The sequence below is a fragment of the Mustelus asterias genome, chromosome 1, assembly GCF_964213995.1.
Source record: "Mustelus asterias chromosome 1, sMusAst1.hap1.1, whole genome shotgun sequence".
In the NCBI taxonomy this organism is placed as follows: Eukaryota; Metazoa; Chordata; class Chondrichthyes; order Carcharhiniformes; family Triakidae; genus Mustelus; species Mustelus asterias.
The window spans coordinates 174,228,719-174,244,451 of record NC_135801.1 but is presented as its reverse complement, the minus strand read 5'-3'; the positions used below and the strand labels follow the sequence as shown (position 1 = coordinate 174,244,451).

The following is a 15,733-nucleotide window of genomic DNA, read 5'->3' as shown; positions in this document are numbered from 1 at the left end:
ATCCAAGTCATTGATATAGCTTGTGAATAGTTGGGGCCCAAGCATTGGTCCTTGCCGTACCCCACTAGTCACAGTCTGCCAACCTTAAAACACCCCATTTATTCCTACCCCTTGTTTTCTGTCAGTTTTCAATCCACACCAGTATATTCCCCTCAATCCCGTGTGCTCTAATTTTGCATCTTAACCTGTTATGTGGAACCTCATCAAAAGCTTTCTAAAAATCTAAATATATCACATTCACAGGTATCACCTCATCAGTTCTGCTAGTTACATTCTCAAAACAACTCCAATAGATTTGTTGAACATGATTTTCCTTTTATAGATCCAGGTTGACTCTGCCCAATCCAACCTTTGTTTTCCACATGTCCTGTTATCACATCATTCAGTATTGATTCTAGCAATTTCCCTAGAACCATAGAAACTAGAAGCAGGAGTAGGCCATTCGGCCCTTCGAGACTGCTCTGCCATTCATTGTGACCATTATGACCATTATGGGGCGGCACGGTAGCACAGTGGTTAGCACTGCTGCTTCACAGCTCCAGGGACCTGGGTTCGAATCCCGACTCGGGTCGCTGTCTGTGTGGAGTTTGCACATTCTCCCTGTGTCTGCGTGGGTTTCCTCCGGGTGCTCCGGTTTCCTCCCACAGTCCAAAGATGTGCGGGCTAGGTTGAGTGGCCATTCTAAATTGCCCCTTAGTTTCCTGGGATGCACAGGTTCAAGGGGTTAGTGGGGTAAATATGTAGGGATATGTGGATAGGGCCTGGGTGGGATTGTGGTTGGTGCAGACTCGATGGACCGAATGGCCTCTTTCTGCACTGTAGAATTCTATGATTCTATGACCATGGCTGATCATCGAATTCAATATCCTGAATCCCCCCTTACCCCTAAATCCTGTGATCCCTTTAACCCCAAGAGCTCTATCTAATTTCTTCTTGAAATCAGAGAACATTTTGGCCTCAAATACTTCTAGGCCAACAGGTCTGTAGTTTCCTGTTTTCTCTCTCTCCTCTTTCTTAAATAATGGGGTGACATCAGGAACCATTCTAGAGTCTGTAGAATCTTGAAAGGTGGCCATCTATGCATCTACTAGCCTAGTAGGGACAACAGAAAGTAGAAACATAATTATCTAATTATCTCCCACTCTAACAGGTGCCGGAGTGTGGCAACTAGGGGATTTTCACAGTAATTTGACTGCAGTTATTGCACAAGCCTATTTTGTTCAAATTTAAGTTTATTTATTAGTGTCATAAGTAGGCTTACATTAACACTGCAATGAAGTTACTGTGAAAATCCCCTTGTCGCCACACTCCACGCCTGTTCAGGTACACTGAGGGAGAATTTAGCATGGCCAATGCACCTAACCTGCACATCTTTGGACTGTGGGAGGAAACCGGAGCACCCAGAGGAAACCCACGCAGACACGGGGAGAACGTGCAGACTCCGCACAGACAGTGACCCAAGCTGGGAATCGAACCCAGGCCCTGGGTGCTGTGAGGCAGCAGTGCTAACCACTGTGCCACCGTGCTGCCCAAGTGGTTCAGATAGAGAATTAATACTGGCCTCTTGAGTTCTTTCTATTTTCATTGAGGCTCTGCTGTCACGAGACCAAATTAGATTCAGTGATTAGTGATTGAGACTGAGTTTTAATGCCACTCTGATGAGAAGCTAGTTGAATTTGGTGATAAGTTAAAACAGATTGAGCCACTCCAGATAGGCATGGCATTATTCAATTTGGTTGTGAACTGAATGGGCACGCTGATCTTCTTGACTGGGCCACCCTTTGAAACGTTTAGACAGCATGATGTTCACATTGCGCCTTATTGCAGAAAAGTACATGTGCTAAAAACCCAAGTGCGAACGTTATTCAACTTCCAGCCCTCTTGTTGTTATTTTAATCCATGGTTAAAGCCAGAAATAAAAGTAGGCCTCCTGTAATTAGCCTCCTTTTTTGGTTGGTTCCCTGTATACTCTTGAGAGACAAGAGCCATTGATTTCTTCAAGCCATTCCCAATGTAAAACCTGTAAACAATTTAACAGTTGATTTATGCCTTGACGGGCAACATTAAGTTTCATGACAAGAACACGGGCAGTCGGAGAAGACAGAAAGAATTTGCGGTACATCTGTTCCTGATTTTCGTCACTTGGTTTTAATTTTGTTTTGTCTTTCTTTCTCTCTCCCTCCCCCCCTTCCTTTTTCTCTTTTATCTTCCCTGATGTCTTCTGGATGCCTGATGTGCCAGACCCCAAGCCCCCGAAAGCACCTACGGCCACCTCTCCCAGCAGCGGCCTGCCCTGGCCCGTGATCATCGGCATCCCCGCCGGCGCCATCTTTATCTTCGGGACCATCCTGCTTTGGCTGTGCCAGGCCAAGAAGAAGCCGTGCTCCAGCCCGGCGGCCACCACAGCGACAACAACCGCGATGCACCGGCAGCAGCAGCAGCAGAGGGACCGGGGCTGTGTGCCGCAAGGGCCGGACAAGGAGGGCATCACGCCCATCAACTACGAGGAGTACGTGGCTCAGCAGCACCTGCTGGCGCAAGGCCCCCCAATGGCGCCGCCGCTGCCCGCCCCCAAAATGTACCCAAAGATTTACACGGACATCCACACCCACACGCACTCCCACGTTGAGGGCAAGGTCCACCAGCATCAGCACATCCACTACCAGTGTTAGCCCCCCCGCCCGGTGTTCCCGCGGGTGTTCTCCATTTTCCAACGGGGTGGGGGAAGGGGAGGGGAAGGGAGGGGGAGCAGGGGGTGGCATCAAGAAGCTTCCAGCAACTCAATCTTGTCAGCCCCACACCACACACTGTGCCAGGAGCGCACTGACTGGAGGCCGACTTGCCTGGCAGGGAACCGGCCAGGAATTTGGGAGACCACATGGAGCCGGTCGAGAAATTCCTGGGAAACGAGAATGCGCTCGGAAAGCCAGAGCAAAACCTGGGTTACAGCGAGTGATTCACGGTGATGTCTGAGAAGCAATTCGTACCAAAAAGATTGACTTCAAGCCTATATAAAAAAAATTTTAAACTGCAATAACTCAAATCATCTCACAATCCAATCCCGAATGAAAAACCTGAAATGCAACGCAACTCATCCTTGGCACAACTCATTGCATCTTGGCCCCAGGCAAACTAATTTCCCAGGTACTGAGCAATTACTTTGTATCCATAAATTATATTTTTAAGAAAATGTAAACTACTTGAGGTATATTTGAATACTGTGAGAACAAGTTGGCCTATGCAGTTAAATTCACTTGACATAAAGATAACCTTATCGACAACATCAAATAATATTTATATATTATATATATATATTTCAAAAATAATTACTATTACCTGGAACTTGAACAGGGATAAACAAAGATTATATTTACAATCATTTACACACACACAAAAATTCCCCCATTGCTTGATAAAGGCTTCACCACTGGTCAGTGCCAAATCAAAGGTTTGACTTTTATGTATTAAAGGAAGATGCTGTCTCCATTAAGTTCCTGGCTGACTTGATATTTGGAATTGTGTAGTCTATGCTGTAATGGACATCTGCTCGGCAATGTGGAGACCTTGAAATGAACCCCCGCGGAATTGTCCAGTCACTGCCAGTACAAGGGAAAGGAACAGCGGGGCAAGGCTTCTAATGTGAACTAATATGAACTGTCTTGGTGAAATATTTACTCAGCCCTTGGAGCGGAAGATCGGACTGCTCTGTTTCACCATCGCCCAGAGTGGAGACATTGAACCATCTATCATAACCGAGAGGGAACATTAAAGTAATCACAGTCCAGGAAGCTAACGCTCCCCAGTGCCCTCCTGGTCAACTCCAGTGTGCACCCCGCCCTTACCTGCAATCGCACCCGTTCAGTTCTGTACAATCGTGTTTCAATGACATTTTAGCAAATAGGACCTCGGTAGTGCCTTGTGTGGATTAGAGACACTAACCACAGATATAAGCCTTTTTCCTGTTGCTGTAAAGCTATATAGATTTTAAACAGAAAGTCATGTATATTTAATTTATTTTGTTAAGTTGAGAAAAAAAAAGTGTATCATATTTTCCTCTAAAACAGGTGTTTCGATAAATATATTTGATCAATGGAAAAACTGAATTGTTGCAGAGTTTTTACAGAGACCCTACACAGCGTTCATTGCCCCGTGTCCTCCGTTGGTAAGTGCAGGGAGACAGTGTGTAATATTCAACCCAATTCAAAATCGACAAATTTGTGGTAATTTTTATATTGACAATCCTGTATAGTCCGCCCCATCATTACCGACAGCTTTTCCTTTTGTATTTGTCGTGTTTTGAGCAGACTTGTATTCCTTTGTTAACATTTCCAAAATAGGGCTATTTTTATTAGGAAGATGATGTTATGGCATTAAGGACTAATGTCATTGCACGCCGTGAGAAACACTATTTTCCTAAAAGATTGTGGGTGGCACGGTGGTTAGCACTGTCGCCTCACAGCTCAGGGACCTGGCTTCCATTCTGACCTTGGGGTCGCTCTCTGTGCGGAGTCTGCACGTTCTCCCCGTGTCTGCGTGCTCCGGTTTCCTCCGGGTGCTCCGGTTTCCTCCCACACTCCAAAAATGTGCGAGTTAGGTTGATTGGCCATGTTAAATTGCCTCTTAGTGTCAGGCAGGTAAATTCAGGAATAGGGTCTGCGTGGGATTCTCGTTGGTGCAGGCTCGATGGGCCGAATGGTCTCTTTCTGCACTGCAAGATTCTATGATTATCCTCTTGTGGCAATTATAGTCTCTTAAAAGATATTTAAACACATTGCTAATCAGCCTGAATTGCAATGGAAAATTACTAGAAGACTAAAGTAAGTGTAAGACACTGTAAAAACTAACAAGGAACTAACTAAAACAATTCCAGACTTACAGCCTGGCCTAATCACCAGTAGCAGCACTTTATTGTGGAATCTGAACTCAGTCCGTGCTGCTCGTGGTGGGTGAATTTGATTGAAAATGTTTTTTACCTTCGGATTGGGAAGCGTTTATTACTCCTCGACCACCTTTTCAAAAACGTGCTCGTGGCACATGAGCCGCAGCTATGGTGAAGTCTTGGAACTCATTAATCAGCCCGTGGTCATTCATGCCAAGGGTATAAGAGGTTACTGGCAAAAAAGAGTGAAAAAATCCCAAACTGACCCAAACCTGGCAAGGAGTGTAGGAAAAAGTAACACAACAGCAGTATGGAACAATAGCTGGTGAGTGAGAAGTTCCACATACCATACCATAAGTCAACAACAGAAGCAATGCCCTTTCTTGCCTGCACAGACTTGTCTGTTTTTTTTGCCAATCAAAACTCTCTCTTTGATCAAGCCACGCTGGTTAATAACAGCATTTCTTTAATCTAATCTGTTAAATCTATTTCAAAAATGCTATTGATTAAGAGGCAGATATGTGAACCTTCATCTCTTATCCCTGCTATTTTTCTTAAATAGCATTTCTTTCAAAAAAAAAGTGTCTGGTAGTTAAAATTAATTCTAGTGATTTGTTTATAAAAGGTTTTATCCAGGGGATGACACGGTGGCAAGCACTGCTGCCTCACAGCGCCATGGACCTGGGTTCGATTCCTGACTTGGGTCACTGTCTGTGTGGAGTTTGTATGTTCTCCCCGTGTCTGCATGGTTGGGTGCATTGGCCATGCTAAATTCTCCCTCAGTGTACCTGAACAGGCACCGGAGTGTGGCCACTAGGGGATTTTCACAGTAACTTCATTGCAGTGTTAATGTAAGCCTACTTGTGACTAATAAATAAATAAAAGCAATGGGCAAACTTCAATGATATGAAACATAAACAGATACAACTGCAGAATGTTCCCTAATTGGTGGCACAATGGTTAGCACTGCTTCCTCACAGCGCCAGGGACCCGGGTTCGACTTCCGGCTTGGGTCACTGTCTGTGTAGAGTCTGCACGATCTCCCTGTGTCTGTGTGTATTTCCTCCGAGTGCTCCTGTTTCCCCCCACTGTCCCCATGCTAAAATTCTGCCTCAGTGTACCCGAACAGGCGCTGGGGTGTGGCACCAAGAGGGTTTTCACAGTAACTTCATTGCAGTGTTAATGTAAGCCTACCAATAAATAAATGTAAAAACTAATCTGCACAGCCAAACAGCAGGCATATAAGTGCCTTTTATTCTGAAAGATCGTGACATGAGTACACTTTTAATCAGACTGTCAGATCTAAGCCTTTGCGACTCAGCATGTCATTTATGGCTGGGGAGTTGACGTGGTATCTATTAAATTAATATATTCTGCATTTATGTAATTACAAACAACCCCATTGTCTTACGGGGAGACAGCTTTAAATGCGTTAAATTGTAGAAACAAAACCATATTCAAATGCTCTGTGGTAATGAGGCAACCCGAGATGCTAGTTAGCTCAGAAGAGACCAGAAATGTAGCTTTGATGTTCAGCGTTCCTTTCACACCCTCTAAATGTGCATCAATAACAGAAGGATTGTGTGCAAGTCACAACTTAGCATGGGTACACTGAAATCATCATGATCATGACTTTGTGACACATCTCTTGTCTAATCCTTTGAGTACTATCACTTCAAATAACATTTTTAATCTCAGCAGCTATTCTCAAGTTGATTCTCTTGACAAAGCTAAACATAAAATCACCCGCTGGTCACGTTAAAGATGTTTGGAATAAACACAATTTTAGTTTAAATGGTAATTCTGAAAAATAAAGTCAGGTCTATAGCCTGGCCTTGAAGAGCTTAAACACAAGCCATCAACTCTGCTTAAGCAGGGTTTTTTGCCATGTCTCAACTCCCAGACTTTGCAATTTAAATTTTATAACAGTAATACAGTTGTGGCACAGTATTTAGAAGTCAATTATTTTGTATGCTATCATCAGATATGTTTTGTCTGCAGCATGTAAATAGTAAGCATCCTATAACATCTAATACAAAAAGCAGAAGATAAGGATTAATAGATTTTCAGTTAGCAGATCGTAATACACTTAAGAATAAGTTTCTGAACAAAGTAAACATACAGCCTACATTTAACTTAATGCTCAACTACTGGAGCTAGTCCTTGTCTTGTATCAAGAGGTAAGTCTTACTTTAGGGTGGCATGGTGACGAGCACTGCTGCCTCACAGCGCCGAGGACCAGGTTTTGATTCCCGGCTTGGGTCACTGTCTGTGCAGAGCCTGCACGTCCTCCCCGTGTCTGCGTGGGTTTCCTCCGGGTGCTCTGGTTTCCTCCCACAGTCTGAAAGATGTGCTGGTTAGATGCATCGGCCCTGCTAAATTCTCCATCGTTGTACCCGAACAAGTGCCTGAGTGTGGCGACTAGGGAATTTTCACAGTAACTTCATTGCAATGGTAATGTAAGCCTACTTGTGACACTAATAAATAAACTTGAAACTAAAACATGGAACTCTGACAGTTTGCCAGATTTGTTCTGTCTTTTTCTTCCGGGGTCATCTATTTTCAATTTATGCTTCCTATTTCCCGCTATCTTAGACATGCTATAGTTCACACTGCCAGTATCAATGCAATCATTAGAGAAAATTCATGCTTCAAATTTGCACCATAGTTTATACAGCTAAAGGTCTGGAACAACTCTTCGAGGGAGAAAAACGTTTGGAAATTCTGTCAGTTTGGTCTTCAAGTTATTTTGAAAGTAAAGAGCAAAAATTGTCACTGTACATGAAAAATAATCTAGTTTAAATTCCCTGACATCCCAAGCCCAAACATGAAGAATTGCCACTGAATGATGTACAGATGGGAATGAGGGCTCATGGAACCATAACCCGCACCTTCATAAAATGAATTTGGTGATTTAAAGTTTATTTTATTACTGTCACAAGTAGGCTTACATTAACACTGCAATGAAGTTACCGTAAAAGTCCCCTAGTCGCCACCCTTCAGGTACACTGAAGGAGATTTTAGCATGACCAATGCACCTAACCAGCATGTCTCTCTGACTGTGGGAGGAAACTGGAGCACCTGGTGGAGACCCACGCTGACACAGGGAGAACGTGCAGACTCTGCACAGACAGTGACCCAAGCCGGGAATCGAACCTGGGTCCCTGGTGCTCTGAGTTAGCAGTGATAACCACTGTGCTACCATGCCGCCCTATGTCAAACAGATGCATAATTGTTATCAATGATATCACAGATCATCTGCCCACTGCAGCCAGTCGAACCAAATGGGGCGGACTTCAAGTACGCTTCCCCCTGTCTCCAGTCCAATTGTTGATAATTGATGATATTCCGATGATGGTCTGGAAGACTCCTCCTTCCTCACCTTCTTCCTGATCTGGTAGGGAACCTTGGTTCAATCAAGTCTATGGTCAACTTGCTATTGCACTTGGCATCTTGATCTATCTGAAGCACCTGGATAAACTTAATTTCTTTGTCTGACTTGGAACTGCTGGAATGTCTGAAAGCAACCCTTTATAAAAGAAACATAACCAGCTGCCCCTGTAGTCACTCCTTTGCAATGATGTCAAATGATTTTAATCCTTCTTTCCGCCCCCCTCCATCCTGATAATAAACTCATTGTCTTCAAGAGAAAGCTAGATTTTTTAAACTCCCTCTATTTTTCTGTAAATTTAATTCGTTGAAATAAAAGAACCTTTCCATTGGTCCTCTTGTTTGACCTGATCATTCACAAGAAAACTTTACTACTCCGAAGCCTTTGCATCCTTCTCTCTCTGGACTACCACAAAGCTTCTGTTCCTCCTAGACTCCCTTCTGTCATCTTAAAAAACTTAGCACTATACCATATTACCTGTTTGATATAGTTCATCTTTTCTACCGCTTGGAAGGAGGAGGTACAGTGGCATGATGGTTGGCACTGCTGCCTCACAACACCAGGGACCTGGGTTCAATTCCCCACTTGGGTCACTGTCTGGAATTCATCCAGCCTGCCACTGAAATTTTAGCGAGCAGTCTATAGACAATGTAGACGGTTTGTAGCCATTGACAGGTGGGCAGGAATTTCCGGCTTTTAGACCAGCATGGCCAGAGAATTCTGCCCACTGTGCGGAGCCTGCACGTTCTCCCCGTGTCTGCGTGGGTTTCCTTCGGGTGCTCCGGTTTCCTCCCACAGTCTTGAGGGATGTGCTGGTTTGGTGCATTGGCCATGCTAAATTCTCCCTCAGTGTACCCGAACAGGCCCCGGAGTGTGGCGACTAGGGGATTTTTGCAGTAACTTCATTGCAGTGTTAATGTAAGCCTACTTGTGACACGAATACATAAACTTTAAACTGAAGGTTTTCTAATGGTCAGCTATCCCGAACAATGCTGGTTATTACTCTTACCATTGGAGCCATTGGGCCTTACTGCCTTTCCATTTTGAATGTTGTGGGAAGTATTGTTGCCTGTAAAACTATACATCACCTTGAAACCATTGAGCTGATGGACTCTCTCTGTTAATTAGCTTGGCTGTGCCACTACTGACCTGTTTTCCTATCTCAAACACCTTTGCAAATCGCTTTCGAAACACTTTGCTGAGCATCTGTTGAACAAACCATGACAGGATCAGGATTTATACAACCTGAATAAAGTATCATGTCACACCCTCTCACCAAATCTACATCCATGGGTGTCTAATTTCCTCTTCATCCTTCCATCTGTGTTGAAGTAAGTGATTCATTTAGAGAAATTATTATGACAATCCAGGGACTTGCCAGAGCCAGGCCTTCTCTCTCTCTCTCTCTCTGTTTTTGACCTTGTGTACTCATTATCCAGTCCTTTCCATTCTTTTGCTGATAGAGGCATAGCTTTCAACTCTCAGGAATGTAGTTACAAAAGTGGAAGCATATAGGAACCAATTCCAAAATCAAACATTGAACTCAAGCTGATCAAGAGTGAAGACAATGGACTGTAGCATCTCATTACAATCTCCTTCAACAGCAATAAAGAAAACATCTATAGAGGAAAGCTATCAAGGAACTCCCTGGTAACATATTTATAAAGTGCAGAAATATGATGAGGTTGAAGTTCTAAATTAGATTGATGTTGTAGAGGAACCAAATATGAACAGTTGCTTGTTGGTTCCGAACTTGAGTATTGCTGAAAAATGCTGTTGAAGCTTTTCATCTTGTACCGATCAGGACAGATGCAAGAATACCAAATTTCAAAGGGAGCAACAATTTATAATGCATGAGAAAAGGATACTGGTTTGTTGCTCAGCACCCTTTTGCCATGCAGTATACATTGTTACTCCCTTTCAAATTTGACATTCCTGTCTCTATCCTGATGAGTGCAAAATGAAAAGCTTCCACAGCATGTCTCTTTTTTCAGCCACAGCAAATATGAGTTCCCTTGATGTCTTAAGTGCCCAGTGACATCCCACAACACAGGCCTGAGCTGTTAAAAATACAATTCCATTCAGAAAATGTAAATCCAAGGACACAAAATTGCTAACTTTGTCACTTTCAGGTTATGAAGTAAATGATTGGCTTTGAATCTTTCATAAAACTCTCGGTCACTTAGGCAACCATTTAGCCAATTGCGTTGTTCAATCGTCTTCCAGCGCATGAGCGAATTCATTTGGAGATTGACCATGTTCTGCAGAACCAACATATTTACATGTTCATATATCCATATATAGTATACACCCTGTCTACGACTCCTCCCAAAGAAAAATAAACTCTTGCAACTTTGTGTTCCAGCTGTCGGCTCACTCTGGCAGCATTTTATATGAGCTAAGTATTAATTAGTCCCGCTGTCAATGACATCATCTTTCTGTCAACGTTGACTTCCCTCGGTGTATAATGGGTACAAAACACCCAGAGCAACCAGTCTTCTCATGTTAACTCTTCCAATCCTTGGCTTGTTTCCTTAGGTACTGATAAAGCCACTGCATTTCAATCACAGTATAATTCTGAGATAAGGTGAAGTTTAAAGTTTTCATCATTCATAATGTAAGAAAGAATTTAATAAACAGTTCTTCATTCGGATGTGTTGGTGTGCTGAAATTCATTTCTCTCCTCTCACTAATTGTCTGGCTTTGATTTTAATCCAACCCCCACCCTTCACCTGACCCTTTCCCAAAAAGTGAAATCCTGCCACGTTCCCGACTATTCTATTATTTGCGCCAGTTCTTCATGTCTGGGGGAGCCTCTTATTAAACGCAGGCTGTGGCCTACTTAAGATTCAAGAGTCACAGCCTTAGTACACCGTTGGCACTGAGGTAGAATCATAGAATCCTACAGTGCAGAAGGAAGCCATTCGGCCCATCAAGTCTGCACTGACCACAATCCCATCCAGGCCCTATCCCCTTAACCCCACGTATTTACTCTGCCAATCCCCCCTGACGCTAAGGGGCAATTTACTATGGCCAATTGTCCTAACCTGCACATCTTTGGACTGTGGGAGGAAACCGGAGCACCGGGGGGAAACTCATGCAGACACAGGGAGAAGGTGCAAACCCCACACAGACAGTGACCCAAGCTGGGAATTGAACCCGGGTCCCTGGCGCTGTGAGGCAGCAGTGCTAACCACTGTGCCACCGTGCCGCAGGAAATTGGCGGGAGAAGCTGACTGCCCAGAGAAGGCCCAGGTAAGTCCGAAAGCATGAGCTCACTTTGAACGTATTTCTGACTAAAAGGAGCAAGCGTGTCCCCGGACCCAACCCTCCCCATGATCTGGGAAGCAGCTTCAGCCTGGCATCCTGCTTGATCATGCAGCGCAAAAACAGAACCCTCATCCCTTGCTGGCATCCTCATGAGAAAAGAATTCCTGACCCTGTAGGTTGTTCCGGATTGTAAGGGTTAATGTAAGACTGGGGAAAAGCAGTAGCACCCACCCATTATGATGTAGAGGGTCACATGGGAGTAGCAGAATGTAGGAGTGAGTGGAGGTTGGTATGAAAACTGTTCCTGGTCAGGACTGCATCCTGTATATGTGTGTATACAGTTATGTATCATTCATAAACAGTTATTGTTTAACTAGACAAGCCACTGGACCTATTCATGAGTGTAATAGCTGCAGGGAGCTGACAACCAACAAGGCAGATAAACAAACAGGGGTTTATTTGGGGGGAAAGTAACTATTTGCAAGACAGAGATCAGAATGCTTCAGAACTTCACCTCTCCCGAGCTCCAACTGCCGTGAAACCTGTGCTCCCACTCTCAAACTACACGCCTCATTGCGATCGGTGGCACAGTGGTTAGCACTGCTGCCTCACAGCGCCAGGGACCCCGGTTCGTTTCCAGCCTCGGGTCACTGTCTGCGTGGAGTTTGCACATTCTCCCCGTGTCTGCGTGGGTTTCCTCTGAGTGCTCCGGTTTGCTCCCACACTCCAAAGATGTGCGAGTTAGGTCGATTGGCCATGCTAAATTGTCCCTTAGTGTCAGGGGGTTAGGTACAGGAATAGGGGCTGGGTGGGATTTTGGTCAATGTAGACTCGATGGGCCGAATGGCCTCCTAGTGCACTGTAGGAATTCTATAATTCTCTGATCCGATGGGTCATGTGATCCTTGATAACCCACCCCTTAAAGGGGCACACTACCATATCCCTCCCCCTTTAATTCCTTAATTAATATTTTCCAATAACAAACAACACTATTAACAATATTATACAGGGGAAACTTAACACAGCCCCATGAAGTAAGTCTGTCTGGAGACTTATTTAACTCTTTGAGAGCATTGTAATTCTTTAGCAGGTGCTTCATCTGTCAAAGTAGCTTCTCTTTGAACAAGAGCAGGAAGGCTTCACTTTGCGAAGGTACTTGAGTGCAGCTGACCTCTCCAGCTCCCCCCGGAACGTCACCCAGCCCCTCCTCAGGATCGATGGATTCAGTTCGACTTGCGGTCGCTGGGGACACACAACAGGCGTGGCAGGGACAGACTGGTCAGTTGCTACTGTGCATGGTTCTCTTCTCAGGCGGGTGACATGCTTCTTCATTCTCTTCCTTTCTATGTCAGCTATGTATGGCACTGAACCTGTGTCAGCCACGGGCCTGAAAAGCCCTCGCAACCTTGGTGGAGTCATGATATCTCTTACGTGTAGTAAGAGTTTAGCCTCCACCCTCCCGCCAAATTTGGAAAAATTAAATCAGGTCTTGTCCGAAGATGTCTTCGAATGAGCAATTCAGCAGGGGCAACTCCTGTGGTGGGCATGAGGAGTTCTGTACCTTGGTAAAAAACAGGCCAGTCGAAGTTGTAAACGGAAGGCCGTTTATTTCATAGCAGATTTAAAATCTGGACAACCTTTTCAGCTAGCCCATTTGAGGGTGAGTGGTAAGGGGCTGTTCTAACACGCTGAACTCCATTGGTTTGCATGCATTGTTGAAACTCCTCACTTGTGAATGCTGCCACGTTGTCAGAGAGCAGCACTGCAGGCAATCCACGTGTGACAAACATCTGCCGTATTTATAAATTGTGGTGAAGGAGGTCGTGGTCTTCATCTCATGACTGACCATCCATTTGAGTGAGCATCAATAATGAGGAGAAACATGCTACCCATGAAGGGGCCTGCAACATCAACATGGAGTCGCACCCACAGCTGACCTTCCCATTCCCATGGGTGCAGAGGAACCGAGGGTGGTAATCTTTGCTGCATTTGATACGGGTCGCAGTGTCTAATGAGATCTTTAATGTATTTATTGATACCGGGCCACCACACATAACTCCAGGCTAACATTTTCATTTTCATCCCACCGGGATGTGCACACTGCAAATCTTAAAGTTAAGTTAAAGTTTATTTATTTATTAGTCACAAGTAGGCTTACATTAACACTGCAATGAAGTTACTGTGAAATTCCCCCAGTTGCCACACTCCGGCGCCTGTTTAGAATCTTGTAATGGTGTTGTCCGAGCAGGAGCAGGAACGATCACCCTGGCTCCCCAAAACAGTACTCCATCCTCAAAATTCATAGAATCACAGAATCCTACAGTGCAGAAGGAGGCCATTGGGCTCATTGACTCTGCACTGACCACAATCCCACCCAGGTCCTAGCCCCATAACCCCATGTGTTTACCCTACCTGACACTAACGGACAATTTATCATGACCAATACACCTAACCTGTGCACCTTTGGACTGTGGGAGGAAATCGGAGCACCCGGAGGAAACCCATGCAGACACGGGGAGAAGGTGCAGACTCCACACAGACAGTGACCCAAGCCGAGAATTGAACCCGGGTCCCTGGCGCTGTGAGGCAGCACTGCTAACCACTGTGCCATCATGCCGCCCAGCAAATTCAGCTCATTCTTTCGAATTTGGAAAGATTGAAATTACTTGGACTTGTCGTGATGCCAACCATGAAGTACCATCCATCTGACTTTCAATAATATAGGGTCGCTTTGGGTCCGCAACTTGATTTGTCATACCGATATCAATAACATGTCCAGAAGGTTAAAAGCGAGTACAATTTCTTGGGGCACTGGTGACAGTGGAATATTTGGTGGCAAAGGAAGGCAGATTAAAGCATTGTGACTTATGTTGGAATATATAGTCATATGCCACGAACAGTAGAGCCCAACATTAAACCCTTGCTGAAACGATGGGGGAATGCTTTTGACCTCTGAACAAACTTACAAGTGGGTTATGGTCAGTAATTATCATAAAGTGACATCCATAAATGTACCGATGAAACTTTTTCACCCTATAAATAATAACCAAACTTTCCTTTTGGATCTGAGAATCGGCCCTCTCAGCGTCTGTGCGCATTCTTGGGCGGCATGGTGGCACAGTGGTTAGCACTGCTGCCTCACAGCGCCAGGGACCTGGGTTCGATTCCCAGCTTGGGTCACTGTTAGCATGGAATTTGCACATTATCCCCGTGTCTGCATGGGTTTCCTCTGGGTGTTCTGGTTTCCTCCCACAGTCCAAAGATGTGTGAGTTAGGTGGATTGGCTAAAATTACCCCTTAGTGTCAGGGGATCTAGCTCGGGTAAACGCATGGGGTGGTGGGGATAGGGCTGGGGTGGGATTGTGGTCGGTGCAGACTCGATGGGCCAAATGGCCTCCTCCTACACTGTAGGATTTATGATCTATGATCTATGATCTCAAAAGCAATAGATCTTTCTACATGAGCCTCAGGTCTGTGGGATAATGCTGCTCCTATTCCATAGGGTAAGCCATCACAGGTCACCAGTATTTCTTTCGCAGGATCAAAACTGATCAAGAGGCTTGAAGACTGCAATGTGATTTTAACTTGTTCACTCCAAACATCAGCCACCTTTGGCACTTCCTGAGAAGCGCATGTAAAGGTGCCAGCAACGTGGACACGTTGGGAATAAATCGTCCATCATAATTCACCAACCCCAACAATGGTTTTAGTTCTGATGTGGTTTTGGGGGCTGGTTCTCCCTAGATCTCCTAGACCTTCCCCTCTGTAGGATGCAGTCCTTGAGCATCGACCCTGAATCCCAAAAATGTTACGCCATGGACTTGGAATGTGCATTTTTCTCTCTTGAACCTTACCTCTGATTTTTAAAACAACCACCTTGGGCAGTTCCTGTAACAAGCTTTCCATAGTACATTGGAATGTGGCACAGACCAAAGATACTCTGAGTGGCAGTGGGTACATTGATATAAGCCTTTGTGGGCGTTGATTGTTACGAATTCCCTAGATACATCATCTAACTCCATCTGGTCGTAAGTGTGCCTCAGGTCGACTTTTGTATAAGTTAATCCTCCACCAGACCTCCAAGGGTGGCATGGTGGCACAGTGGTTAGCATTGCTGCCCCACAGAGCCAGGGACTCGTGTTCAATTCCGTCCTCGGTCATCTGTTTGTGTGGGATTTGCATGTTTTCCCCGT

The 15,733-nt window shown here is 44.8% G+C and overlaps 1 protein-coding gene across 1 annotated transcript in view; it reads left to right on the top strand.

The window, feature by feature from the left end:
* LOC144500426 (fibroblast growth factor receptor-like 1) overlaps positions 1-6,039 on the top strand; it is a 58,506-nt gene extending 52,467 nt beyond the window's left edge. The window contains exon 4 of the mRNA XM_078223319.1: positions 2,242-6,039. Coding sequence (XP_078079445.1) covers positions 2,242-2,672 — 431 coding nt within the window. The 3' untranslated portion in view covers positions 2,673-6,039. The remainder of the gene's footprint in view (positions 1-2,241) is intronic.
* Positions 6,040-15,733: the final 9,694 nt, after the last annotated feature.